Below are 26,032 nucleotides of genomic sequence, written 5' to 3'. Positions count from 1 at the left end.
AAAACTTCCTTTAAAAAGGGAATTTGCTTTATTAACTCTAAATTAAGTAACCACGGTTTGAAAATGGTGAGGCGAGAAGATCCTTAAGATGTTAGTTTTAAGAAGAATACAGGGCGATTTTTAGGGATACTGATGAAGAAGACAGGAAAGCAATGAAGAAAATACCATGGTTGAGAGCGATGGTGAAGAACCATCACAATGGACAGTGACTTAAGTAACATTTAATTTATCTAGCTTACTGAATACATTGTATGTAAATTAGATCTTTTGTGTGAATATTTATGTTATGTTTTCCTTTTCTTTTTTTTTTTCCTGTAAATATTTGTGTAATGTATCGTAATTTGATGTAAATAAATGCTGTTAATTAAAAATAAAAATAAAAAAATAAAAAATAAATATTATACCGGCTAAACCGACGAAATATGGAATTAAAGTGGTAGCTGATTCTTTGAATGGTTACATTATCAATTTTTTCTGTTTACTTAGGAAGCCAAGGAGAAATTCAAAGGTGCTATGGCCTGGCTCATCCATTTCTCATGTTTTCTTTAATAATTTCTCTTCAAGCCCTTTTTTCGATTTTTTTTTGCTTGTTTACAAGCAAAAAGTAGGAGAATAGCGTTTACATAGGCTAAAATCTGAACCGGAAGGGATCGCATTCTTGTTAACTCTCAAGGGACTGTTTTAATTTCTCAAGGGAATACTTTCCGCTGTGGGTGATCAAAGTGCGTGACTTGTAAAGTGTCACTCTATAGTTGTGCTTCAGCACTTCCGTTCTTGTAGAAAAAACGTGACTTGTCAAATTTACAAACATTATATAAGAATCAAAAACGTGAGTAGCCCAAATCTTACGTCACATAACCAATTAAGAATGTAAGGGGTTCAGCGCTCGAAGGCAGCGAAGTTTAAAACGATTAAAAACGCAATTTTTACGAGTACAAGTCTTTAGGCGCTAATATTAATTTAACCTAAAACGATTAACAACGCAAATTTGTACTCGTACAAGTCTTTCACACACTAAAACGTTGCTAATAGTTAACCAAAGGGAACTCATTTCGTGACAATTGATTATTTCTGCTGAGTTGCACAATTTAGAATTGCAACATCATCTAGCGAAGCGCACTATCACTAAAAATAGATTTCGCCACATGATACCCCCCCCCCCTCCCCGCGTGAGTCGGACAACAATTCGACACATGATAGATAGAGGGCGAAAATATTATGCAATTCAAACGCCTTTCTAATGGAATTGACGGCGGGTTTGATTTTAATAAAGCTGTTATTTATCCCCATTACTATTACAGACTGCAGCTACAGCTGCCGAGCTCGATCAGTGTATATTAAATAGTATTTGCCGCGACAATTGTGTAACGAAATTGACCTCTTTAAATATTCGGGTCAGGCAATGGGACCGATCGGACGAGCGTTTCTTTGTGTAATTTTGTGGTGGCATAAATCTGAGGTTAGCTCTCAGAGCTCTGTTGTGTTGCAAAATGTGCCCGGCTAAGAACAGTGTAAACGTTTTGCATTTCTCATAAAAATAAATGTTTTCTTTCAGCAAATCCCGGCAGCAAATCGGGCCTTTATAATCCATTCAATAACTGAGAGTAAAACATTTTACACATTTATTGAATAATCGCTCTGTTTGACAAACCTTTTATTTTAAAACCACGGTTTGAGCTTTCTACGTTGCACAGGTAAGGCTTTCCGAATTCCGAGCCAATCTGGCCATGGTTTTGTGAAACAATCGCTAAATATGCCTACAAAGCGCCCGCCAACCATACATTGCTCTTACAGAGAGCGGTTTTTTTGTCCGAATTTTGACTCACATCGGGGGTCAAATTCTGTGACGTGATTAGTGCGCTTCGCTAATTGCAACTTCATTAAATGTGTTAAGTGATATTTATAAGTGTTTTTGTAGCCTGTTGTGAAATTAGTTCCGGTGGAAAAAGTAAACGTTAAACGTTTCTTCTGTTCAGAAGTTAATATAATGCATCGCCATTAGAAAAATAAACAGCAACTGCTTTGCTGGAAATGTAGTCGTTAGAAATGGCATGTGTAGCCGTAAGGTAAAGAATAACGCGAGGAGAAGCGGCTTTTGGTAATATCCAAACGAAAATTTACTTCTCAATGTGGGGTGAGACAAAAGGTAACTCTGTCGCGCGTAACCTTACCTGCGATCAGGCGTTATTTTTCTGCATTAAGCCGAGTAGAAATCTTTCTAACTCGAAAGGAAACAACTATTTCGATTAAACATGTTAAAGGCAAACGTCAAAGTTTACCTTTTTTAACCAAGCCAAAGTATATGAGTCGCAAAGCACCCAGCCGTCGCGACTGACAAATACAGCATTTACACCGCGAAAATAAAAAATGCTTGAACTGAATGACGTTTGAATTCTTCCATGATATGTTCGAACAACAATGGCCAGGATAAACATTCTACTCATACTAACTTCATGCAAAAAAAGTCGATATCTCGAAGAGATCTTTGATCTCTTGTATGAGTTACTCGCTTAGCAAACATACAAGTGTTCAACAGTAAGATGCACACGCAAAGATCTGCTGCCACATGCTAAAAATTAACTTTGTAAACCAGCACAAACAAATATGCCTCAAAGAAGAGGCATTTCATTTACAAAAATTATGGCATGACAAGCAAGAGGTGGCATTTTTGCTGACAAATGTATTGCCTCAGGGCCTTCTCGGATCATGCAACAGAAGAAAAATGGAAGGAAAATCAACATTCAAAAGCAGTGTGTCTCGGATAATTACACTGCAAACATGGGCAGTGTAGACTGAGCCGATCTTACTATACTGTTGGAAGGCAGTCATAAAAAATGGTATTGTTACATCTTCTGGTTCCCTTTCAAGTCGCTACTTGGAATGGTTACGTCCTTGATTGTGAACACTGAAGAAGCCATCAGCAAAAAGGACCACAAGCAAATTTAATTTTCTTTTTATGAACACAAAAGTTTCGAGTGACTGAACTTTGACAGCTTTCTTATTTGCAGCTTTCATTTAAAACAAATCAATAATTTAATCTTATTTATGCTAATTGTTTTTTTTACTCAAATACTATGGACTGCAATTTGTACACTTTCAAATGAGATAGATAGTCCACACTGCTGTAAATATCTGTTTAGATATTAAATAACATGCAATTCTATTAAGTTTTTGTCTTTTTGTGTCAGTCAGAAAAGAGTTTAGAGTTTACTCAATCAGAGAGCTTTATTTTGACTATTTGTCTCTGTTATGATAACGTACATTTAGGAACTCTTTGTTTTACAAGCCAATAGTTCTCTGGTTGGCACATAAAAACATTACGTGACCTCACTGATATCTTCGTTATTTACCCTGGTGGAAATATATCAGATGTAATTTCATACGTGTTTCGTGCATTAAACAGATTATCACTTACCTCAAAATGGCGGCCAACACCCATGACAAGAATGCTTCAGATGCTTCTGTGTTCTTTGCGCAGTTCTTCAGAAACGACAGAAACCACACCAAAAAGATGGACTGTTAGGCCAGGAACTCTACTCCACTCCACTCCTCTTTACTCCCCTTCATATTAAGAACTCTCTTTCTGTGAAATATCCAAGAGACATTCGTGAAATTACGAACAGACACAAATCGAAGTCTAGCTTTCATGATGTTGTCGAAACGAACCGAACGCCTCGATCGAGTGGACAAACATTCTTCGATTTTACTGTAAAACCAGCCGTAAAGATGAATAAATGGACGCAGTTTTAAAACGACTTACCTCAACCAGTCATGCCTCTGATTGATTTGCTTCTCGTGGCATTTCAGGCCGTTAAATGGGAGGAAATCGAAGGAACTCTACTCGCAGAGAAAGCTAGGGAAGGTCTGAAATCGCTCTCAAATATCCTCTCAAAAAATGTCACTTGAAACCCGATAGCATAAACTCCGCTGATCATGTATCGCGCGCACTCACCGAACACGATCTTTTGGCGCCAAAAATTTCACTGTTATTTTTCTGGGGAGGGGAATAAAAATATTGAAAACATAATTGTTTGTAGGGCCTAAAAAGACAAAATAAAATTGATTGCAAACACGATATGTATAAATAATACATTTCGAAATATGTGGAACGATCCACACAACGATAGGACTAATCAAGTCTATGGACTATTTTTAGATGAACACAACGAGGGTCCTGAAGGGGGCGTCCCAAATCCCAGTCCAGTTCCCGTTCCCAGGCTTCAAATCCCAGTTCCCAGGCTATTTTTGGTCGAAACCCCAGTAGATAAACAAGAAATCTCATTTCCAAAAGTACAGGTTAAAAACCTGTGCATATAATGACTACAATATATAATATAATAACTTAAAAGGGCAAACTGTTGATATTTGGATATTTTTCATGTGTGCCAAGTATGCTACTTGTTCTACCGTGTGTAATACTGCCCCCCCCCCCCCCCCCCCCCCCCCCCCCCCTGGGTAATACCGCCGCATTGTTCGAAGAAACATATTTCAAATCGATAATCATAGTGCGCCGATAGCATTCGCTCATGCTGGACGACGTCATTGTGGTGTTTGATTTCCGATTTCTGATACGGAGGCCAAAACGTGGGAAAATACTGACTTTTTGCGTCATCAAAGCGGGATAATTCGAGTATTTGTGTGAAATTATAGAGTCAGAGACTAGCAAGTCTCGCAAAGAAGAGAAATCCCATTCCCATTTTCCAAAGTGTTTGTCCCATTCCCAGTGGTAAAATCCCAGTCCCAGTGCACGAATCCCATTTTCCCAGCCCAAAAAGAGGCAAATCTCAGCTTCCATTTTACCCCTTCAGGATCCTCACCAACGGATCCTGGTGGATCTGATCAGCAAATTGTATAAATACGAACAAATTAAAAAAAAAAAACAGAAAGGCTGACCGTACGGTAAAGGGATTGAATTGGATATTTGTCTATTTTTTTGAAAAAAATGTTTGCGGAAGTTCACTCACTAAAAAAAATATTTGCAGTGGAATTTTTTTCTTTCCTTCCCCTCCATGCCCTCAAAGAAAATAATCATCCTTCCCTAAAATCAGCTGCGTGTGAGACTTATCCTGGAGGGACGGACCATTATTTTTTTTTGGGGGGGGGGAGGGGCTATTTTCTGGTCAAGACGATTTGTTTTAAAGATTTTTTTCGGATCTTTTTTCCCCATGGCTCCCCTTGCACGATTTGTTTTTCAGCCGTTTTTTCTGTGCAGGAATTTTTTTAGGGGAAATGTACCCCCCCCCCCCCCCCCCCACAGAAAAATAATCATTTGTCTCTTAACTTTATACTTCTCTCGCCGCTTTGGTAAATTAGTTAAGCTTAGTTGATCTGTTCGGGAGAATATTGACCGTGGTCAAGAAACGGTGATAGAAAATTATTCAGAAAAAGTAAGTGTTATAGGTTTAAAATAATAACAGTTAAACAGTATATCTACAGTTAAACAGTTTTGTTGAATTTGTTCGCTTTCAAAAATAATGTAAAGAATGTAATATCACGCCGTTTTAAGATCAGTCAACATTTTGATTTTCGAGCCCGGTGCGCGCCCTCGGTATCCAGTGTTAATAATTTTTTTTGGAAAGAATTTAAATAATTGTTTTAAAAAAATTAAATTTTCTATGAAATCGTTGACTTCTTTTGATCTCGATAAGTGTTCTAAACCTATTGTTGCTTCTCCATTCATGTAAACGCCAGAAGTTGGCTTGCTCAAAAGATTCCAAGCACAATCGGGACAAGCTAACGGCTTGCTACAAATTCGGATATTTTTAGGAACTAATTTCACTTTTAATTTTTATTTTAGCCCGAAGCTTCGTCCACAAAGCCTTCTGGTTCCTGTTTTAGCCTGCCAACGCCAACCAGGGACCCCAGGGGTAAACTCCCGGGCCCAGGGCGGTACTCGGGGTTTAAACATGTTAAGGTGACGGGGATGATAGAAGGATTTTTTGGGTTTCAAAGTTTCAATTCCGGGAGTTTTTTGGGAGGAAATTTTGCCACGTATTTTTTTGATTAAAGTAGGGATTTTGGGGGGTATTTAAAATGATCTTAAGATTTGTAATAGTGCTTTAGCTGCCAAATAAAGTAAAAACAAACATGTTCTGTTGATTTCTTGAGGGTTAATTTTTGGTTAAGGGATTTTTTGGGTCTTGATTTTTGCCCCCATTCGATCATCCCCGTCACTTGAAACCCCCCCGCCCCCCCGGGAGGCGGGGAGGCTCCGATCGAAAGGAGTACCTTTTTCAGGCCTAAGGTATTTAAAAGAATAGGGATTTTTCAGATCTAGGTATATGAAAGGATAGGGAAATCGGTCATTAAAAAGGCCTTTAAATAATTTTAAAAATATTTTGAACAGACGCAACTTATAGCTACTGTATCGTCTTACATGTAATTTATTAAACGCTAGTATATGTCATGTCGTGTAGGCATATGAAAGGGCTACTTTTTTCCAATAAAAGGCATACGAAACGGGTGCCTTTTCTGTCAAAATGGTATAAAAGGGTAAGGCTCAATGACGCCAGCACGGAATTTAGCTCGGGAGTTTTATAGCCTGGCTTTCTGAAATTCCCATGCAGTGAATGTGACGTGCGCCTCCTTCATCACTCATCATGGTCAAGTCAATGGGGTCAGGCCAGGCAGGGAACACAAATGGGATCACGGTTCATGGTATTTAGGACATCATTGCAGTGTTTATACCGTAATTTTTGTATCAGGGTAAAAAAAGTGAATAAAAGTGGAACAGGGAACGAAAAGGATGACAAACGTCGTTAAAACCATCACCAGAAGCATAGTTGATATGCTTCTGCCATCACTCTTTTTTTCCCTTGGATGATGGAATAAAATTACGTAATCAACATTATTCACAGGCCGACTGTGCATGCCAACGGGCCAGGCTATCTCTAAATCGAGGAGCTGGAAATCGGGAACGAGGAACCTGGGAATGGGGAACGAGGAACGGGGAATCTCTAAAATGAGGAGTCTCTAAGAGGGCCATCTCTAAAACAGGAAATCTCTTAAAGGGAGGATCTCTAAAACAGGGAATTTCTAAAATAGGGAATCTCTAAAGGGGGGCATCTCTAAAATGGGGAATCTCTAGAATGGAGAATCTCTAAAATAGGGAATCTTTAAAATGGGAAGTCTTTAAAAGAGAGACGCCCCATTTTAGAGATTCCCTGTTCCTCGTCCCCCGTTCCTCGCCTCCTTTTCCCCGTTCCCCGTATAAGAGGTAGCCCAACGGACACCGCAGTGCAAAAACTACTAGACTAGGTACAACAGAGCTCTCACATTTCAGGCTAAGCTGATCCAAAATTTCTCGAAAACGGACTTGATAAAGTTTATTCGATGTTTCTTTCCTCTCGACCAAAATTAGTTGGAAATCAGAACTCAGCAATTATAAACAGCAATCTACCCTTGATTGTTTTAGGCGCGTCATGCAATGTGCATGCAGTTGCGCAATTCAAATCACGTCTGTTCCTCGTTTGTTGCTGTTTATAAATACGATATTTCATAATATTCAAAGTAATTGCAAGTGTATTGGGAAACTCAGTTGCGACCCTTCATAATAAAAGGCGGTTGAAACTATATTTCGGGGACTCTGGTCTGTTCTTCCCGAAAAGAAGAGATTTCGTTCTGGACATTAGTATTGAAGCCGTTTTCGACATCACAACACACAAGTTATGGTGAGTTTGTTTTACTCTGAGCTTTTTACGTTCCTGTTTGGCGTGCTTTGAGAACGACAAATCCTGAGTGCTAACAATTATTTTAACTGCTTAACCACCTCAGTGTCTGAGTTGTAAAATTTAACGTTCCTTTATTGTATGTTTCACGGCATGATATGAATTTCTGGCAACGAATATTCAGTCGTTATCAATCGGGTTCTGTTCTTTTTACAATCGTGCAATATCTGTTTCTCGTGATAATGTTATGGCTAAAACGAGATGAAATGAAAGTTGCTAGGCTCGCGAATTGGGCTTAAAACCCTCGCAAATTTATATTATAGCGAAAGGATATACACAACAGTCAGTTTTGTTACATCCATTGGGCATACAGGTATGCAACAGAACAAAAGCTTACCCTGGAGTTTACCTGAGTTTACGGAACAAAACGTGCTTCTGGTTGTAAATTCTTTCCTGTACATGTTAATGCTTGCGAAATAAATAACCTGAGAAAAATCAAAGAACAGTTATAAAAAAGATGGAAATAGTACAGAACTCGTTTTTTAAATCCCCTGTATACCCAAAGGAAAAGTACTCTTATTTCACAAGACCGGAAGCTCGAAAAGTTCGCGCATTTTCCCCCTTTTCCGGTTTCGCGCTGTGATATTGGTTCAAAATTTTTTTACTTATCCCTCAAACTCCAATTTTATTATATTTGGTTATCTTTTCTTTGTAGGTGGAAAAGCGAAGATTACTGAAACTACCAACAACATCCGATGATCACAAGAAAACAGACGCTGCAATAAGCCACCGCTGGCTTCCAAAACCATTACCACGCTCAACTGAAATCGACCTTGCAAGTTTCCACGGAGAGAAACCCAGCTTAAGGCTTATGGCAAAGTACGAAAAATTCTCAACTGTTTGTCATTTAACCAGTTGTAAAAAGGCAAAAAGAATAATCGAGGACGGGGGTCTTGATGAGGAAAAAGGGAATTTTCATTCACTGCTTGTCAACAAGTCGTGCGAGGTCAAAGGTGTTGGTTTCGTGGCAAATACGGAGAGGACCGTTGAGGAGCTGAAGGCGACAAGTACTGAAGGGGAGAGTCTGCAGGTTAAATGGCTGATTGGCCTTCACGGAGATTCTGGTGACTGTGTTTATTATAGTTACTGTCGGATCTTGTCCATTGTTTGTAGGGACGGCGGAGCTTTTTCCAATTGGGGAGCTGACTGGTGAATTGAAGTGGGGGGCCTTAAAGACTCTTAGTAAGTCTTTATTTTTTCGGAAATATTAGCTCCCCAGTTCCCCCGGTTCCGCGGTCCCTGGTACATTTTCCTCAGTATAGAAGCCATTGCTGAATTATAGGCCTGGGAAACAAGGCTGGTACACACGAAGAAATGGCAAAAATTAAGGGTTTTTTTTAACAGATTCTACTGTTGATATGGTTACCAGTGACGTAATGAAAATGACCACAACTTGTTGAGCAATGATTGGACATATGTTTGATATTACAATTGAAGTAGCAACTGATAAATATTTAAAGTACTGACCCATCATCTCTGACTCATCTTTTATTTATTTCGTTAAAACAATTTGGGTGGGTAACAGTTTGGCAAACAACTTAGTAGAACATGCTGCAGTTACAGTTACACACTTATTACAGTTCTTATATCTGAGGAGAACTGAGTATACTTCTAAACTTAGACTGAGTGATTAGAGCGGTTTTCACTTGAGTGTCGAAAGTTAATTCCGTTTGCTTTGGTTTTGCATTGCTACGCTTAGTGATTGGCTCAAAAATCTCGCGCCACTTTCTCAGCCAATCAGAACTAAAACCAAAACCAATGACTCGCTCGCGCACGTTTTCCCGCGCTTCGTGCCGGCTACATGTATTTGCTTCTAGTTTTGATTGGTTCACTGGATTGTCTGTGTTCTTTGTGGTTGGCCAGAGTAATTACTTTGGTTTTGGTTTTACGACACTCAATTGAAAACTGCTCTATAATATAATATGATCAACAAACTGTTATGGTGAAATATGAACTCAAGCGTGTACGCAATTTTGCGTTTAGAAATACGATTTCCACCCTGAAAAACAGGTATTGTGAACAGGAAACCTTCACGCTATCGCGTCACTGACGATGACGTCAACAGATGGCATCATTACATCATGGACATCACGGACTACGCCAACACATCGGTGTGTCGCATCCTCGTCACCCCTCGCGTCTACCGCCATTTGATTCCTTACGACCCCACAAAACTGGGTGGACCGTGGTACTGGGACCTAGCTAATGATGAGCATTACTGCCTGAAGAGAGTGTTGGGATACAATGGTTCCGAGCGCGCTTTGGTGACTGAATTTTGGCGGGAATCTGACTTCGTCGGCTTGTCAGCCCCAGGCCCTGACTGGAGCGTGATACGAGACATAGGTAAGCACTGTCGAGAATAATAACATGTTTTGGTTCACTTCATTGAAAAAAAAAAACACAGACTCTGATTGGTCTACTACCGTGTAGCATGCCAATTGCTGCCGATAATATTCGTTTTATGCACAGTACTGTCCTGTCTGGGAGATTGGCGCTTTTCACAGCTTTGTACACAGGGTCTTTGTTCCCCTTGACCAGCGGTCGGGAAACGAGCGTCAAGCTTGCGCATTAAGGAAAGAAGACTCGAGGTACGAGATTGGCGCTTTTCACTTCATCTCCGGTAGAAGTTTCCATTCTGAGAAAGAGTTTGGAAAATACGTTTACTTTGTCGAAGGACCTAAGTTATTGTCAAACTCTGTTGTTCATTAACTTATCAATGGCTTGCATAGTCTCCTTCGCAGCTGTCATTATTTGGGATGTCGCGCAACGCTCCCCCAAAAGGAACGGCTGCTCACATTCCAGCAAGTGGAGCGAGCGTTGCGTGACATCCCAATAACGGTTGCAAATGAGACTATGGCTTGCATTTTTATTTATGTCTATTTTTCGCCATCTGCTAATAATTGATCCTTAAATTGAAGTTGTTGACTTTCATCCAACAATTACTTGTTTATTAATTTTGAGAAAGATGTAATGTTCATCGTGTCACAAGTTTAACCCATAACCTCCCAAAACACCGGGTGGGCGCCAATCTACTGAGCTATGGAAAGACTCGTGGTGAGCAAGAACGTACTGGGTTCATATATAATTTAATTTAATTTATTAATTTAATTTAATTTAATTTATTACAATTTATGGCTAAGGCTTAGGCTAAAAAAAACAAGGCCAAAGGATGAAATGCAAAAGAGTCAAGGACCCCATATTAAAGCAGATCACCTAAGATACTAAAATAAAAAATACAAAAAAGAAAGTGAAATTATAATAGTAACAAATAAGTAAACAAGAAAAATATTTAAAAAATTTGCTGATCCATAAAAAAACTTTCTAACTAATGCTTTAAAAGAATTCACACTTGTTGCCTCACGAATGAAAAGCGGAAGCGAATTCCATGTTCCCACTACTCTATGGGAATAGAGTAGTGGGAACATGGATCCTGCATACTGCCTGTGCCACGCTCGTAACATAATAAACAAACACGTACCCTTTCTCATTTCACTAACGAACTTGAAATTCACCATAATTCTTTATTTCTCACTATACTTGTAATTTTTTTTCCTGTTAGAGTTTATCCACCCCGTGACATCTCGTACCGCTAACGGAGACATTGATGACGCGGAGCTACTTGTGCTCTCCTGGGTTCACAGTCAGTCGGAGACGTTCATCAAAAGCCTGGATGGCGTCAAAGGTTTGGCAAAGACTCGCCTACAGTCAGCTGTGCAGGATGTTCTGAAAGAGCTTCCCTCTGTTGCAAAGAAATTTAATCAAACGTCCGAAGCCATTTTTTTTCTTTCTTTTTCCCCTCTTTTTTTTTTTTTTTCTCCTTTTTTTTTTTTTATTTTTTTTACAAAAAAAAAAAAAAAAACCCCCCCCTTCAAAAAAAAAAAAAAAAAAAAAAAAATTTAAAAAATTTTTTTTTAAAAAAAAAAAAAAAAAAAAAAAAATAAAAAAAGTTTGATTTTTGGGGAAAATGACAAAAATTTTTTTAAAAAAAAAAAATTTTTTTTTTTTTGGGGAAAATTTTGAACAAATTTTTGAAAAAATACGGGCAAATTTTTTGGAAATCTCGAGCAACTTGTGGAAAGCCCTATCCGAACAAACACCATTTATGTGCACAATGATGCCGTTGCCTCGCTCGCCGCACACTCTCCCCCGCGGGGTAATATTTGTAACGAGGTACAGGTTTCAAGCAGTTTAGTTTCAGTGAAAGCGTGTTTGGGTTTACTGTGCCAAAGTCGAAATTTAAATGACTTGAGAGAATACCTTGTTGAGAACCCTGTGAGTCTGCAAGCTCTTTTCCAATGGTTAAGTGATTAATGACTCGATGCTTTATACTACAATTTACATAGACTCGAGGACTTTCAAGGGTTCATCATCTCATAACTCTATTTAAGTCGCCGTTCAGACCAGGCAATGTTGCGGACTTCTACAGAGTCCGCTCTACCAAAACAAAGGCTATCAATTTGCGGATTTTGTCGTCTAAGGCTACGTAACTTATTACATGTAAACTGACGCAAACGAAATAAATGTACTGAGAACAAATTGTGTTTTTTTCTTTGTTTGAAATTGTGACGATTTTACTTGGGTGAGGGGTGGGGGATATAAAAACAATGCATGATTAGAGCGGTTTTCACTTGAGTGTCGAAAGTAATCATGACTCGCGCGCGCACGTTTTCCCGCGCTTCGTGCCAGCTACATGTATTTGCTTTTAGTTTTGATTGGTTCACTGGATTGTCTATGTCCTTTTTGATTGGCCAGAGTAATTACTTTGGTTTTGGTTTTACGACACTCAATTGAAAACTGCTCTATTGTAGTCGTGTATTGAGCTCAATCTACTGTTTTCAGATTTGCATAAATACGTTCGTTCTACGGTCTTACAACTTTAATACAATAGGGCGATATTGCTCCTGAGAACAACATTTTCAAGAAACATAGTACACTTGGTTTTGCAATATCACAAACCACAGAAGGTCGAGATTATGAACTTCTGCTAACTACATTTATGGGTTAGCCACGGAGTTAGCCACGGTTGTATGTCCCTCTGTACTAACATTACAAAGGTATAATAGCAGCGTTCACGGAGAATCGGTTAATTTCAAGAAACGGAAAAGAAGCAAAAATGCCGGGTGAAAATGTATGCAGTGTTCAGCAGTCCTCTCTTGTATGAAAGAAAGTCAATTCGTTTTTTTCTGTTAATATCAGCAGCAATATCCTAGTTCAAAAGGAAAGCCTTAGTTAATCAATGCCTTCCAGTTTTTTTGGCTCATTGTTTCGTTCGGTGCTTGTTAGCGTTAGCTGATTATTCGTCGACTGATTTAGTTTTCCCTAGCTCAGTAAGCAACTGAATTTATTAATAGTTGAATAGTTCATGTTGATCAATTTTCTTTTCTTTTGTGACTTTTGCCGTTAATGAAGTTGTCTCTTCAGTTAAGAGAGCTCAAGAGTGGGTAATTCCCTTTATTGAGTGGTTTTTGTCATTGCTCGAGTAAGCTTTTTTTGGACAATCGAAAACTGACTGGGGCTGTCTGTTACGACAACTTGACAACTTTTTTGAGGGAGGGGAGTGGTGGTAATATAACCCTGCAATAGACCAGCCTCGCATCCAGGGGGGAGAAGCAATGCTATCATTCCCTTCGTCCAACGGAAGTCAGCTACCTTGTGTTTGCTGTAATTTGCAATATTCGTATGCAAGCTAGCTTTAAGCTTTAAACGGAGGAAAAAAGAAGAAATATTTATGGTGCAATTAAAGGCAAGAAACAGGGCATAGATTCCTGATATTAAAGTTAAGGGGCTAATTTTTTCGCGTTATCGTGAAATATTGGTCCGATATTAATTTTCAATGGATCCCTTACACTTTTGCAATATAAAATTATAAAATGAGATCTCAGAACTGACAAAATAATTCATACAGATCTTTTGCAAGCAAAAAATGACACTTGACATTAGCACAAAGTTTAGCTGATATTATTAATCACTTTGGTTGCAGTATGTATAGAATACAGTGAAATTTTAACACAAAAATGTCAACCTATTATATCGCATTCAGAAAAAACCAAACCGGAAACCTAACAATTAAAATATCAATCCAATACTTATTGCGGTTGATTAAGCAACTATATTTATTTTGACGACGATAATTTGAGTAATTTAAGCATTCATTCTTTGAAACCAGAAAAGCATGTCGAATTTCATTTCAGTGTTCAATATGTCCTCTCAGACCTCTTAATCTGCAGTTATACACTTTTACATTGTATAAAGATACCTTCAATTAACATCAAGCCTGTTCGTTTACACGGAAAGAAGACCCTGAGCTACAAACATGGCAACTCAGTTTTTCTTGATTATGTTGTTCCTTGACATCGCTTTTAAACCTGAACTTGCTGATTCTCAAGACCCATTTCACTCTAAAGGTAAGTTGGTTTTCAAGGTAAACTTTTTTCAACGCCCAAGCCTGTTTATGCATTTTTCTTTATTATTGGTAAAAGTTCTGCTAAAACAAAGGCTTGAAATAGTGCGAGAAACCTCTTTAACGATGGATTTGGAAAAAAAGTGACAAAAATAAAAACGACATTATTTCGAATAATAATTTCGACATTTTTCTATACTTTTATCTTAGTTCTGTTTTGGATCTGAAAAATAACTTTTTTCCACTGTATATGTTTCATTTACGAATGGGTTTGAAGTACAATTAAAAGTGCTATAGTATTGACATATTCTTACTAACGGCTCGAAATATAACGAAAATTTCCGTTTATTATTATTCGGAGTATAGAATTTATGCACATGAAGCAAAAATGATTGATACTTTTTCATCGGTGTAAAAACGCAACATGGTATTTCGTGGATTTTGTTCAAGGCTAGGAACTTCATATTTTTTTCCGATATTTTTTCTTTCGACTCGTGTATGTAATATCACGAATTTACATCACAGATCGAAAAGTGAATTCATGAGAATTTTCTTTTTCTCTTGTATTTCTACAATACTGAAGAAAACACATTGAGTTTCAATAGGTCACTAAAAAAGAGTTTTGTTAACGTTAAGTATGCTTTGTTAATTGATCAGTGTAAACTAAACTGAATGACTAGTATCTATTAAGTCTATTAAGTGGAGTTCGCAATTACGACGGTAAGTAGGTCAATATCTTTTAAGTGAAACGGCAAATGATACAGGGTCTACAAATGCTACAGAAATGCTAATCATGCTACAGAAAGCTTTTTTAGTAAAGTATTGGCGCTTTGAATTCTTAATATCGTTATCATTCATTGATTCATTAAGCAATTTGCCCCAAACTGAAAGCTACGGTTGTATCGTGCATTCAGTAAACGTTGGAACTGTTTCAACGGCGAAGTATTTTAAAACAATTATTTCTCAGGTTAAATGTGAAAGATGATTGCCTCTCCTCAGTCTCCTGACCTTTTTCTAAATTTTTAATGTGAACAATGATTGTCTTTTCCGCAGTTTGTAGTTTGAACTTGTGTAATTGCCATGTAGACACGAGCTGCTGCAAGCCATTAAAAACAACTTTATTTTAACAATTTTTTCTGAATTTGTAATGTGAACAATGCATTGTCTTTTCCGTTTGTGGTTTGAACTTGTGTGACAGGGACGGCGGAGCATTTTTCCAAGTGGGGGGACTGACTAGTGACTTAAAGTGGGGGGGGGGGGGGGGGGCTAAAAAGACTCTTCTCTTAGTAAGTCTTTACTTTTTCGGAAATTCTGGGGGGGCTTTAGCCCCCCCAGAATTTGGCCATGTAATTTCGCCATGTAAACACGAGCTGCAAGCCATAAAAACAATTTAATTTGAACCAAGACTAAAACTTTAATCCATATTTACAGTCTGTTCTGAGCCATTAGGAATGGAGAGCCATAGAATCCCTGACTCAGCAATAACAGCTTCCTCTGAGCGAATTTATTATCTCCGAGCCTCACAGGGCAGATTGCGCATGCGTTCCTTTTTCCCGTGGCTGCCAGCAGGCTGGTCAGCGGCTGTCTCTAACAGAAAGCAGTGGCTCGAGATCAACCTGACAGTGAAGACAAAAATAACAAGGATTGCCACACAAGGACTGAGCAGCAGGTGGTCACCTGACCAGTGGGTTACTAGTTACCAGGTCTCTTATAAAGATGACATCGGTAGCCAATGGACGTTCTATGAGGAACGAGGACAAGTGAAGGTATTTGATACATCTCATTTCGAAAAGCTTCTTTGGCTTTTTGGGGGTAAATACGTCGGATGAGAGGAACTGAATTTACTTATTTCTAATACTATCCCTAACCTTTATATCCTCACACTTAGTTGATGGTCATCTAGAAGTTGTATTAGTCGAAATCTGCAGGTTCAAGATAAAGTTAATAAAATTATCGGCAAAGGTAAATAATTTGGGTAGCAAATCTTGAAAGCTGACCGTAACCCCATCTCCACCCTTCCTGACCAGATCAGCTGCTTATTCTCTAGTCTTCTTTTAATTTAACGAGTGTGAAACGCTTCCACGATCCTGGGAAGGGGTTGCTGAACCACCCAGTCATGACCGACGTCATGAAATAGAGGGTGGGAAACGCCCGGGCACAAAGCTTAGTGGTGAGCCCACTTTTTTTCGAAAAAAAAAAAAAAATTTTAAAATAAGGAGGGAAACTTTTGGATTGCCCGTGTGCTGATTTTTCACTTATATCGGGAAATCTAAAAAATCCTGCCTTAGGTGTAAAATAAAAAACCATCAAATTAATTTACTATTTTACCAAAAATACTATAATTATTTTAAAAAAAAAAAAAATAACACTCCTTTAGTACTTGTGTGTACGAATACTTTTCCGACTCATCACAGGACTAACTGTGATCATTACGGCCTCAGTGTTATTTCTACTCGCTTGACACCGATTCAAGACAAACGTTGTCTCTTCGTGTGCATCTGAATGTTAATTTGTTGTGCATTCAGGTATTCCTTGGCAACCATAATGCAGACACTGTTGTTACGAACCAAGTTGCACCCGTCTTTGAAGCTGTTACTGTCAGACTTCATCCTCAAACATGGCGTCGCTGGATTTCCATGAGAGTGGAGTTGTTTGGGTGCCCAGGTACAAGTCGTAAAATTATTTTTTCGCCGTAAATTGCATCGGAAACCACTGTCAATTCTCTGTGTTTAACCTTACAAAGGAGTATCCTAAATTCCCAAGCACTTAGCCTGTGAAAACTTAGAATTGCAGTAGACTGTATTACAAAACAGGGAGCATGGAGATATCCAGTTCATCGTCGTTCTAAATAGGGGTTAAACTCTACACAAGGCGGGCGGGGAAGGGAAAGTTCAGGGGCTGGACTAAAAGATAGCAATTGAAACATCAAATTAATGACCGCATTACGAGAATAAAATGGTGTTAATTTTTCTTAATTTTAAATTTACCGAAGAATTTGCGGTGTATTGCATTGGGGCGCTGGTCAAAACAATCCCTCGGCACTAACACTCCTCTTGAAATAACTTTGGATAATGCCCTTCCTCCCTACATCTCATCTCACGTTAATCATGTTACTCTTAGACCTCCAAAGAGAATAAAAAAAAAAAAAAAAAAAAAAAAAAAAAAATAAAAAAAAAAAAAAAAACAGAGATCCAGATGCCAGAAAAAAAAAAAAATGACGCCAGGAAAAATGAATTCTGCAAGGGGAATGTTCGGTCTTATTAAGTTATAACTGATAAAATAAAAAGTTTTTTTTTTACTTTTCAATGTCAGACACTTTTGTTTTTGTCTTTCATTTTATCTAAAAGCTGACCCTTGTTTTATGGCTGTTGGCCTGGAAGACAAATGGATACCTGACGCAGCTTTCTCTGCGTCGTCGATTCTAACTCGAGCTCATTCTCCATCGCGTGCTCGACTCCACACTCAAGTTAGAAACCTACAGGCGACAGGCTGGGCCCCAAGACTGAGCGACAGAACACCATGGCTACAAGTGGATCTGGGAACTAGGATGATCATAGCTGGAATTGGTACCCAGGGCGGGCGTTACTTTTGGTGGTCGATGGGTGGCTGGGTTCGAAAGTTCAAGGTGTCCTTTAAGACCAGTGAGAAGGGCTGGCAGATTTATGGAAAGAATACCTCAGAGGAGGTACGCAAAGTACAGATTATTGTCATTTTACAAAAAAACGACCTAAGCCGTTGTTATGTAAGATTTTCCGTATTTGCGTTTGAAAAACTATTTGTGTAACTGTTAGTGGCTTGCAACCCCCCCCCCCCCCCCCCCCCTTGGTCCAAAACGTTATTATTACTTATTTGTTTTTGATCGACAACAGGAATTAATTGGCAACAGTGATGTTAACTCGTTGATTATCAACCAGTTCTCGCAGCCGTTCGTAGCTCGCCTGGTGCGCATCCATCCTATCTTACAGACAACATTTGGATATTTAAGACTGGAATTTTATGGTTGTCCAGGTACGTACGTATTGTTTTTTACTTTCTTGTAGCTCGGAACTGGAGGAAACTATTTCGCTCAGGCCAGGTTATTAAAAAGGACACGCCCTCTCGCCCATGATCGACCAAATCCACGCGCGCGCCGCTGGTCCGGCTAGCTCTGAACACAAGAGTATAATTTTCTGGATACCGGCAGAAATATTTACGGATTGTTCGTTCAAAAAGATACACGCGCTCGGTTTGTGGTTCACGAAACCACAAACAGACTTAATTTTAATAGGGTAACGTTTGCAACTGGTTAACTTGCAAATACTGATATTTATTATATAGATGCGTGCTTTGCGGTGGTGCTCAGTGGTCCACCGGGTCGGTTCCCCGTGGGTTCTGCCTCCGCCCGCGCTCGGCCAGTTTCGTGTCCCTTCCCCCCTCTCCGGTCCCCCCCCTCTCTTCGTCCTCTCTCGGTCCCCATCGTATGTGGTCTTTTCGGCGCTCTCGTGGTTGGCACTGAGTCCTCCGCACCAGTTTCCTCTATATATTAAATATTTTGCCCACAGTACGCGAAGAAACTCTCCGTAGACACGGAAATGCCACTACTAATTCCTTTCTTTATTTTTAAATAATTAATAAATCAATTTATCTTTCTCCTTGTTATTTGTTTATTCGTGCAGATAAAGATGAGTGTGCTAGCTCTCCATGTAAAAACAATGCCACGTGCACAGAACACGCGAACAGTTATAGCTGTGTATGTCCTGCTGGATTCACTGGATTGACTTGTAAAACAGGTTTGAAACAAATTTTGTCGTGAAGTCCTTCACGGACCTTTTTGTGTTGTTTTTGTTCTTGGACAAGATACTTCAATTCCACGGTACCTCTCCTCATCGGTGAATTGTAAGGGGAACTTAGAATAATACCCGAAAGGGGGTGTCTTCTTCAGGCTAGAGATATAAAAGGGTAGGATTTCATGTGTTAGAGTTCAGAAAATGGAAAGGAAACTGTTTGTTAGGTATTTAATTAAGCAAAAGTCCCCAAGATTGCTTTATCGCCAATTTCTGGTTGTTTCAAATTGCTTTTGCTCCATAGATTGGATTTCAATGGAAAGAAGCACAATTTGAAGGGAATTGCCCTTTTCAATTAACCCTTTCAGTGCTAAATTTATCCAAAAACAGGGTTTTTTTCTACCGTTAAACTGAATTTTTGATGCTACGATCCTGAATTTCCTTTAACTTTGCTTAAAAAGCACTTTTCCACAATGCAGCAAGATTTTGATGAAGATTCCATTAAAAAATGTACAAAAATGCACTTTGGCGCATGCGCATAAGCCAAAATTTGGACTTTCTTGCTCCTTTTCCTTTCGTTTCTCTTGGCTTTGTTATTTCCACTTCTTTCTACTGTATCCGTCCTTCCTTTAGACCAAAAAAGTTTTGATTAAAACATTGGTAAACCCTGAAAAGAGGACCTCGATCTTTTGCAGGTGTTTTGGCCTGTTTAAGCACCGATTTTGCACTAAAAAGTGATTGACTTTTTCTCAATTAGCTCTGTCAGGATGCGACCGATACGCAAAATGAATAGTTCTTTGAAAAGGTCAAACCTAGCTCTATCAGATGCTTATCACTAAAATCTGCTGACTTTCAAATTGATGACGTCACAAGTGGTTCATTGACTGCTCCTCCAAATGTCGAGAAAAGTCGACTTTAGCAGTGAAAGAGTTAAAAGGGCCTTTCAGGACATCTCGAAGAGGCCGACCAAAAGATATGTAAAAGGGTTACCCTTTTCTTTCAAAAAACGGTGTATAAAAGGGTAAGAGTTTGGACTCCGGGGAGGAGCCTCCGCGTATAAAATGTTTTTTAGTAGCCACCCCTGGATAATAACCTGCAATGAAGTGGCTTCCATTTCCAGGGGGGGGGGGGGAGAAACAATACTCTCGGTTTATACAGAAGTGGCGTTATCCAATTCCCAGGCTAACACTTTACCTTTAATTCATTTGTAACTGCATATATAGATGAATGTTCTAGCTCTCCGTGTAGAAACAACGCCACGTGCACCGATCACGTGAACAGTTATACCTGTGTATGTCCAGCTGGATTTACTGGAATCACTTGTGAAACAGGTTTGACAACTAACCATAAATAACACTTTAGTATTTAAGCTTTCACACTAATCGAATGCAGTAAAACCTTTATTACAAAAAAAAAAAAAAAAAAAAAAAAAAACCCCCCCCCCCCCCCCGAAAAAAAAAAAATTTTTTTTTTTTTTTTTTTTAAAAAAAATAATTTTTTTTTTCTTTTTTTTTTTTTTTTTTCCCCCCCCCCCCAGCTTTCTCCCCCAAAACAAAAAAACCCGGGCGAAAAAAAATTTAAAAAACCCCGAATAAAAAAAAAAAAAACCTCCAACAGACAAACAGAGCGCGCGTACTATTGTAGCCATATAATAATGTCCTGTAATGAGTGCATTTACGCATTCTTCCACAAGAAGCTACATATTTTGTATTTAGAAAAATTCTTTACTATTTTTTCGATAGAAATTGACGAATGTTCAAGCTCGCCTTGCCAAAACGACGCAACATGTCGCGACCATTTAAATGGATACAGCTGTTCATGTCGCCCGGGATTTACAGGAAGGAACTGTGAATCAGGTGTGTTAGAGGCATTTAGGACTATGCGGGGAGGCTCTGCCCGAAAAGCGCACATTTTTTATGGCGAAGGCATATACAAGGGACGTGAATTCACGAGTGTAATTATTGAAAAGGGTAGGGAAAACCGCCGCTGTTCGGAATTTACAAGGGGCATTTGCGAAAAATATCTCGAACAGACGCATCTAACGGCTGATTTTTCCAAGTTTTTTAACTCATTTGAATAAATAAAAGTTGCTTGATTTTGTTTTTCCGATATATTGTTTAAAATTCATTCCAAGGTTATAGGAATGGGCCGAGCCCCTTATAAAAATAATTAGGTTTACATAAGATTCTGCAATACTTATTATGCTCTATGATTGTTCCTTTTGTGGTAGATATTGACGAATGTTCCAGTTCTCCGTGCCAAAACAGCGGATCATGCGTTGATCACGTGAATGGCTTCAGTTGTGTATGCTCTAAGGGATTCACGGGAATGACATGCGATACAGGTTGTCAAATCCGGTTGGCAATAGACTCAATAAAGGCTTACAGGCGTGAAAAGTTATGGCCTGTTCCGGGCGTTCGGTTCATTGGGAAGGAGTAAAAAAAAAAACGGGATTAGCGCGAAGAACGGCGAGTGGAAAAGGGAAACGGGTTTGGAGCCTCACTGTTCTTTGTGCTGCTCCACACTAACCGAATGCCAGGAGCGCTGGAGATTAAAAAAGCGAGGAAATAGAAATAAATAGAATAAGACCGGCTGTAAAACAAGTTTCTTGATCTTCTTTATCGGTTTTGATTTTGCGATATTTTAAAAGAAAGGACGCGTTTGCTGAAAACATGGATAAAAACTTTACTCAGTTTAAACAAGTACACCTTAATTAATTTAGCCTGCGTCGCTGACAGTCTAACACAACTTATATCGAGGATTTTATGACACAAATTGACGAGTATGAAATGCAAATATTTAGAAGACACCCCTTAAATAATGCTTTTTGACAAAGACATGCCTAATTGTACTGAAAATACAAAAAACGTATCCGTGAAATTGCCGTACTCTTTCATAAAAGTACAAAGGAGAACGCAATCTACAGCAAAGAATTACGGCATTGTTTCCACGCTGTATTTAGTGTTCCGTTTGTACAAAATGAAACAGAGTTTTTAATGAACCTGGGCCACGCCCAAAGGACAGTCATCTGTTGCCTTTAATGGTAACCTAAAATCATGCCCTCCCTCCTAAAAAGAAAAAAGAACGCCTGATCGCAGGTTACTTTAATGGTAACTTTTTTACAATTTGGAACTTCTGACGGAATCTTATACCACGTGTTTAAATATATTTACTGAAACAAAACTTAAGTGAAAGTCACTGAGAAACAGATGCGACACAAACTGAACCTTAAATTCTGCACAAGTAAGCAATGGCTATATTTTTTATGCTATATTTTTTTTTCTTAACATTGCAGAACTGAAACCAACCTGTAGTTGTGGCCGACGCACTACAAGACGTATAGTGGGAGGTCAGAGGGCGCTTCCCGGTGAATGGCCGTGGCAAGCTGGTCTTATGGTCAAGAACACAACTCAAATATACTGTGGTGGAGCATTGATCAACAACGAGTGGATTGTCACGGGTGCGCATTGCGTGACATACCGAAACGCCTCAACTTTGTTGGTGGTGCTTGGAGAGTACGACGTGACAAGAAACGAAGGGATAGAAATTTTCCGCGAGGTTGACACTTTCTACATGCATCCCAACTATCACTTACTGACGGCGGACTTCGACATTGCCCTTGTTCGTTTCAAACCAGCTTTAAACCGGTTCAGCAGGTTTATATCTCCTGTTTGTCTGCCAACTGCTAATGACAGCTTCCCGCCAGGAACCAACTGCACCGTGACTGGTTTTGGTCGGCTCGCTGAAGCTGGTCACCTAGCAACAACGCTGCAACAGGCAGTTGTGCCAATCGTACCACGTGACACTTGTCAAGCTGCATACCCGCATTACAACATAACGCCAAGAATGATGTGTGCTGGGTACCTCACAGGAGGCATTGATGCCTGTCAGGGGGATAGTGGGGGACCTATGGTCTGTCGCAAGGATCAGACACACTGGTGCTTGGCTGGGGTTATCAGTTGGGGTTTGGGATGTGCTAGGCCCAGGTCGTATGGGGTTTATGCTAATGCAACAGTGCTAGCATCATGGGTTCGGTCAACGTTGGTTAATTCTACCATTTGCACCCCTGGATTGTGATATAAGCTAAATTTTGCGATGGGCCATTTCACAGATGTCACATGTTGACGAATTTAGCATATTTTTTTCAAGTTCTCTGTTTCTTTTTGACTTTTTATTACCTCTTCGTTGTTGTTCCTTTTAAGTATATGTCTATTACAGTACCTTATTTAATTTAGTTATTGGATTTGAATTCCCCGTTATTCTGACTGTTTTGAAGCAAAAACTAATTTCCCTTGAATTCCCCAGTTATATACTGGTAAAATTCCAGTTAAAAGCCCCCCTCCCCCCGGCTTATAAGCCCCCCTGGTTATAGGCCCATCTACCTTGGAAACGCCCACCCAATACCCCTTGCGAAGTTGTATAAGACCAGGGCTTAAAACCGGAATTTTGAAGGTATTTACAACAGAACTGGGTGAACTTTGGTACCTCCAATTTTGTGCATTTGACTGATACAATTACAACAGCACGACTAGCAGAAAAAAACCAAATCCTTGTTAATCTCAAATACCCCCCCCCCCCCCCCCCCCAACACAAAAAAAAACACCCCCCCCCCCCCCACCACAAAAAAATTTTGGGGGAAAAAATATTAAACAAAAACCGAAAAAAAAAAATAATTGTCCCAAAAAAAAGCCCCTCAATTATGGATTAAAGTATGATCAAGTCTTTTTAGAAAAAGTTCTTGTTGACAGTACTGTTGTCTAAGACCTCTGGCAACGACAAGTCTAAAATAATGCTAAAACTTCTACTAACTATGCTAAAATAACATACTCCTTTTCTAAATTACAAAGAAAAAACGTTCTAAAATGCATTATAAACTTTAGTCTTATTCTCTGAATGTAAACACAATTACCTTTTGTTGATGTTGAAGATATGTATTACCATTATAGTCAATTGTACATGTATTTGAACTAATGATCATTGAATCTTAATCCTAATAAAATACAATTTTAAGCATGGATAACTAAATAAAGAACTGTTGGGCTTAATTGTAAAAAAATTGCAGATCAGTATAGTGGAGGATATCCCTGTCTAGATGAACGTAACTATTAAACAGGTGCCATATACTACTCAAACATAAGCCTCCCAGACAGGCACTCTTTCAGTTTGCAACCCTGTTCCCTCTTCAACAAACTATGCCTGTGTAGGAGGCTACTCAAACACAAGTGACTGTGTTGTATTTGACTTTGTACTAAAAAATAAAAATTCTCTCTTAAATGATTGAAAAGGATATCTCAAACAAAACATCAGGTCTCAAGACACTCAAGATCGCCGTCCACCAGTTCTCGTTCTTCTAAACTGGACCCTTCCATTGCTGAATAATGCAAGAAATCATGGTCTCATCCAGGCAGTAAATACTAGACAAACTACAGCTGTCATCTAGGAAGAAACTCTGGAAATGCTATCAATCTCTTACAGAGACACTCGCATTACCCCACTGAGTACTAACACTGCCGCACTGCTGTGGGCCGAAGTAACCCTTGTCAAAGCTACAGCTTCCCTTTTATCCTTTCTTTAGATAAATATCAATAGCTGTCTCATGACATTCTCGCAGGTTAAAGTCGCAAAATCCAATGCAAAATTTCCCTGGAGGGGCCTTGAAGTAATCAAGTCCTCTTCCAATTTTGATGATCCAACCATTGTTAAATCTAATTTCGCGGTCATGAAGTGTCGCAGAGTACCCAATTTCAAGATTTATGTTGTGTTTCTTTAAACTGTTTTTGAGTCCTTGAAGTCTCTTGGCCTGATTGTTTTGGCTTTCTGGATCTTCGTCTTGAGCTATGAAAAAAAAAAAATGGAAGAGTTTTCCCCATTTGAATGAATGTTCCTTAAAGTAACCCTGACTTATTCCTTGAAACTTTTGGAGGATACGCTGCCTATTACTTAAAACCCTGACCTGATAATCCATCCAAAATCTGTGCATGAACATGTTTTCATTTCTAGACCCTGGTTAGTGGCCTATATGGGGAGGTTCTGCCCAAAAGGGGTACCTTTTTCAGGCTTCAGATTATATTAATGAGAAGTGATTTCACAAGTATGGGTATATGAAAGGGAGGGGAAATCTGTCATTTAGGTATTAAAAGCGTCTTTATTTAAATATTTTGATGGGACACCCATAGTAACTGGTGACGAATTGGACCCGCGGCGGTGCCTCCCGTATATAGCTTTTTCAAGTACCACCCCCCCCCCCACCCCCAGCTTGACAGCTAGAAATATTACTGTTCTGTCCTGACACCCCTAAGCGAGACAACAAGCATCCCTGCGTCTTTCACATGGAATTCCCACCCTTCCCAGAGGGGGGAGGAACAGGAGGGTAAATCTCCCTCATCCCTACTTTTTGTGCCAATTTCTCCCTCCTTCCTACTTTTGAGCTAAAATTATCCCTCCTCCCTATTTTTTAGCCAAAATTTATCCCTCCTCCCTAATTTTTTTGGCCATTTCTCCCTCCTCCCTATTCTGTACCTCCCCCTTCTCCCCAGGTCCTGGTTTTAAACCTGTATGTAATGATAATTTTCAGAAAAATAATAGCTGATAATTTGTTAAACCTTATTCATGCTTATAGGATAAAACACGTCCTTATTTATTTCTCCACTTACTGGTAAGAAGTTTAATGTCTCGAACTGTTCCCTTGCTAACAAGCAGCTCGCAAAAACGAAGAAAGTTATAAATTTGATGAACGTTTCGAATGTAAGGGTCTTCCACGACAACTTCTTTTACATTTCCCTCTAAGTACTTCTCGAACACTCGCCGATAGCTATATCCAATTGACCCTTCCTTTATATTGACTTTCTCGTGAAAAGTTCCCGCTTCTTTCTGCTCCCTGACCAATGTTTTCAACTTTTCTGCGCGCTCAATGTAAGACTCCATCTTTGCTCGGTAGTGCACCCTGGTCGAGTCATCTTTTGTGTCCTTCAGTACGTTCATTAACAACGCGAGGCCTTCCTGATAACAAACTAAGGCTTCAGAGTAGCTTTGTGACTGATCGAGCTCTACAGCCCGTGTTAAAACGCTGACTGCAGCGTCTAAACTCATTTTGAAATGGAGCTCAATAAAGCTGTTGTTCAGGAACGAGCTTCCGGGGTGAG

General features: G+C 39.2%; 4 protein-coding genes across 4 annotated transcripts; 3 read left to right on the top strand and 1 right to left on the bottom strand.

The window, feature by feature from the left end:
* Nucleotides 1–7,558: 7,558 nt before the first annotated feature.
* Nucleotides 7,559–12,732, top strand: LOC144648526 (uncharacterized). Its single transcript, XM_078508056.1, has 5 exons — nt 7,559–7,670; nt 8,383–8,791; nt 9,738–10,070; nt 11,287–11,498; nt 12,616–12,732. Exons 1-5 carry the CDS (start codon nt 7,668–7,670, stop codon nt 12,730–12,732), a joined length of 1,074 nt encoding a protein of 357 aa, XP_078364182.1. The 5' UTR covers nt 7,559–7,667.
* A 1,258-nt stretch (nt 12,733–13,990) lies between these two features.
* LOC144648525 (lactadherin-like) lies at nt 13,991–18,919 on the top strand. Its single transcript, XM_078508055.1, has 6 exons — nt 13,991–14,131; nt 15,559–15,893; nt 16,653–16,791; nt 17,475–17,812; nt 17,997–18,135; nt 18,783–18,919. The coding sequence occupies exons 1-6, from the start codon at nt 14,041–14,043 to the stop codon at nt 18,917–18,919; spliced, it is 1,179 nt and encodes a 392-aa protein (XP_078364181.1). The 5' UTR covers nt 13,991–14,040.
* Nucleotides 18,920–20,110: 1,191 nt separating this feature from the next.
* On the top strand, nt 20,111–23,028 carry LOC144652642 (transmembrane protease serine 6-like). The gene is made up of 4 exons (XM_078512717.1): nt 20,111–20,221; nt 20,633–20,746; nt 21,121–21,234; nt 22,186–23,028. The coding sequence occupies exons 3-4, from the start codon at nt 21,219–21,221 to the stop codon at nt 22,965–22,967; spliced, it is 798 nt and encodes a 265-aa protein (XP_078368843.1). The 5' UTR covers nt 20,111–20,221; nt 20,633–20,746; nt 21,121–21,218; the 3' UTR covers nt 22,968–23,028.
* A 545-nt stretch (nt 23,029–23,573) lies between these two features.
* On the bottom strand, nt 23,574–26,029 carry LOC144652631 (MIT domain-containing protein 1-like). The gene is made up of 2 exons (XM_078512707.1): nt 25,544–26,029; nt 23,574–24,725 (listed from the first exon to the last, which is right to left on the bottom strand). The coding sequence occupies exons 1-2, from the start codon at nt 25,977–25,979 to the stop codon at nt 24,451–24,453; spliced, it is 711 nt and encodes a 236-aa protein (XP_078368833.1). The 5' UTR covers nt 25,980–26,029; the 3' UTR covers nt 23,574–24,450.
* Between the last annotated feature and the right edge of the window lie 3 nt (nt 26,030–26,032).

This window comes from Oculina patagonica, chromosome 4, assembly GCF_052425735.1.
Source record: "Oculina patagonica isolate OP01 chromosome 4, crgOcupat, whole genome shotgun sequence".
Classification (NCBI taxonomy): domain Eukaryota; kingdom Metazoa; phylum Cnidaria; class Anthozoa; order Scleractinia; family Oculinidae; genus Oculina; species Oculina patagonica.
This window is presented reverse-complemented; position numbering and strand designations above follow the sequence as displayed.

Excerpts from the sequence above, each read along its gene's own strand:
- LOC144648526 (XM_078508056.1), top strand. Across the intron at positions 8,792-9,737 it reads TGGCCTTCACGGAGATTCTG|GTATTGTGAACAGGAAACCT; the intron begins GTGACTGTGTTT and ends CCTGAAAAACAG. Across the intron at positions 11,499-12,615 it reads AATTTAATCAAACGTCCGAA|GGCGATATTGCTCCTGAGAA; the intron begins GCCATTTTTTTT and ends TTAATACAATAG.
- LOC144648525 (XM_078508055.1), top strand. The coding sequence starts at position 14,041 with ATGGCAACTCAGTTTTTCTTGATTATGTTGTTCCTTGACATCGCTTTT. Across the intron at positions 14,132-15,558 it reads AGACCCATTTCACTCTAAAG|TCTGTTCTGAGCCATTAGGA; the intron begins GTAAGTTGGTTT and ends CCATATTTACAG. Across the intron at positions 16,792-17,474 it reads GGAGTTGTTTGGGTGCCCAG|CTGACCCTTGTTTTATGGCT; the intron begins GTACAAGTCGTA and ends TTTATCTAAAAG.
- LOC144652631 (XM_078512707.1), bottom strand. The coding sequence starts at position 25,979 with ATGAGTTTAGACGCTGCAGTCAGCGTTTTAACACGGGCTGTAGAGCTC. Across the intron at positions 24,726-25,543 it reads AGACATTAAACTTCTTACCA|CTCAAGACGAAGATCCAGAA; the intron begins GTAAGTGGAGAA and ends TTTTTTTCATAG.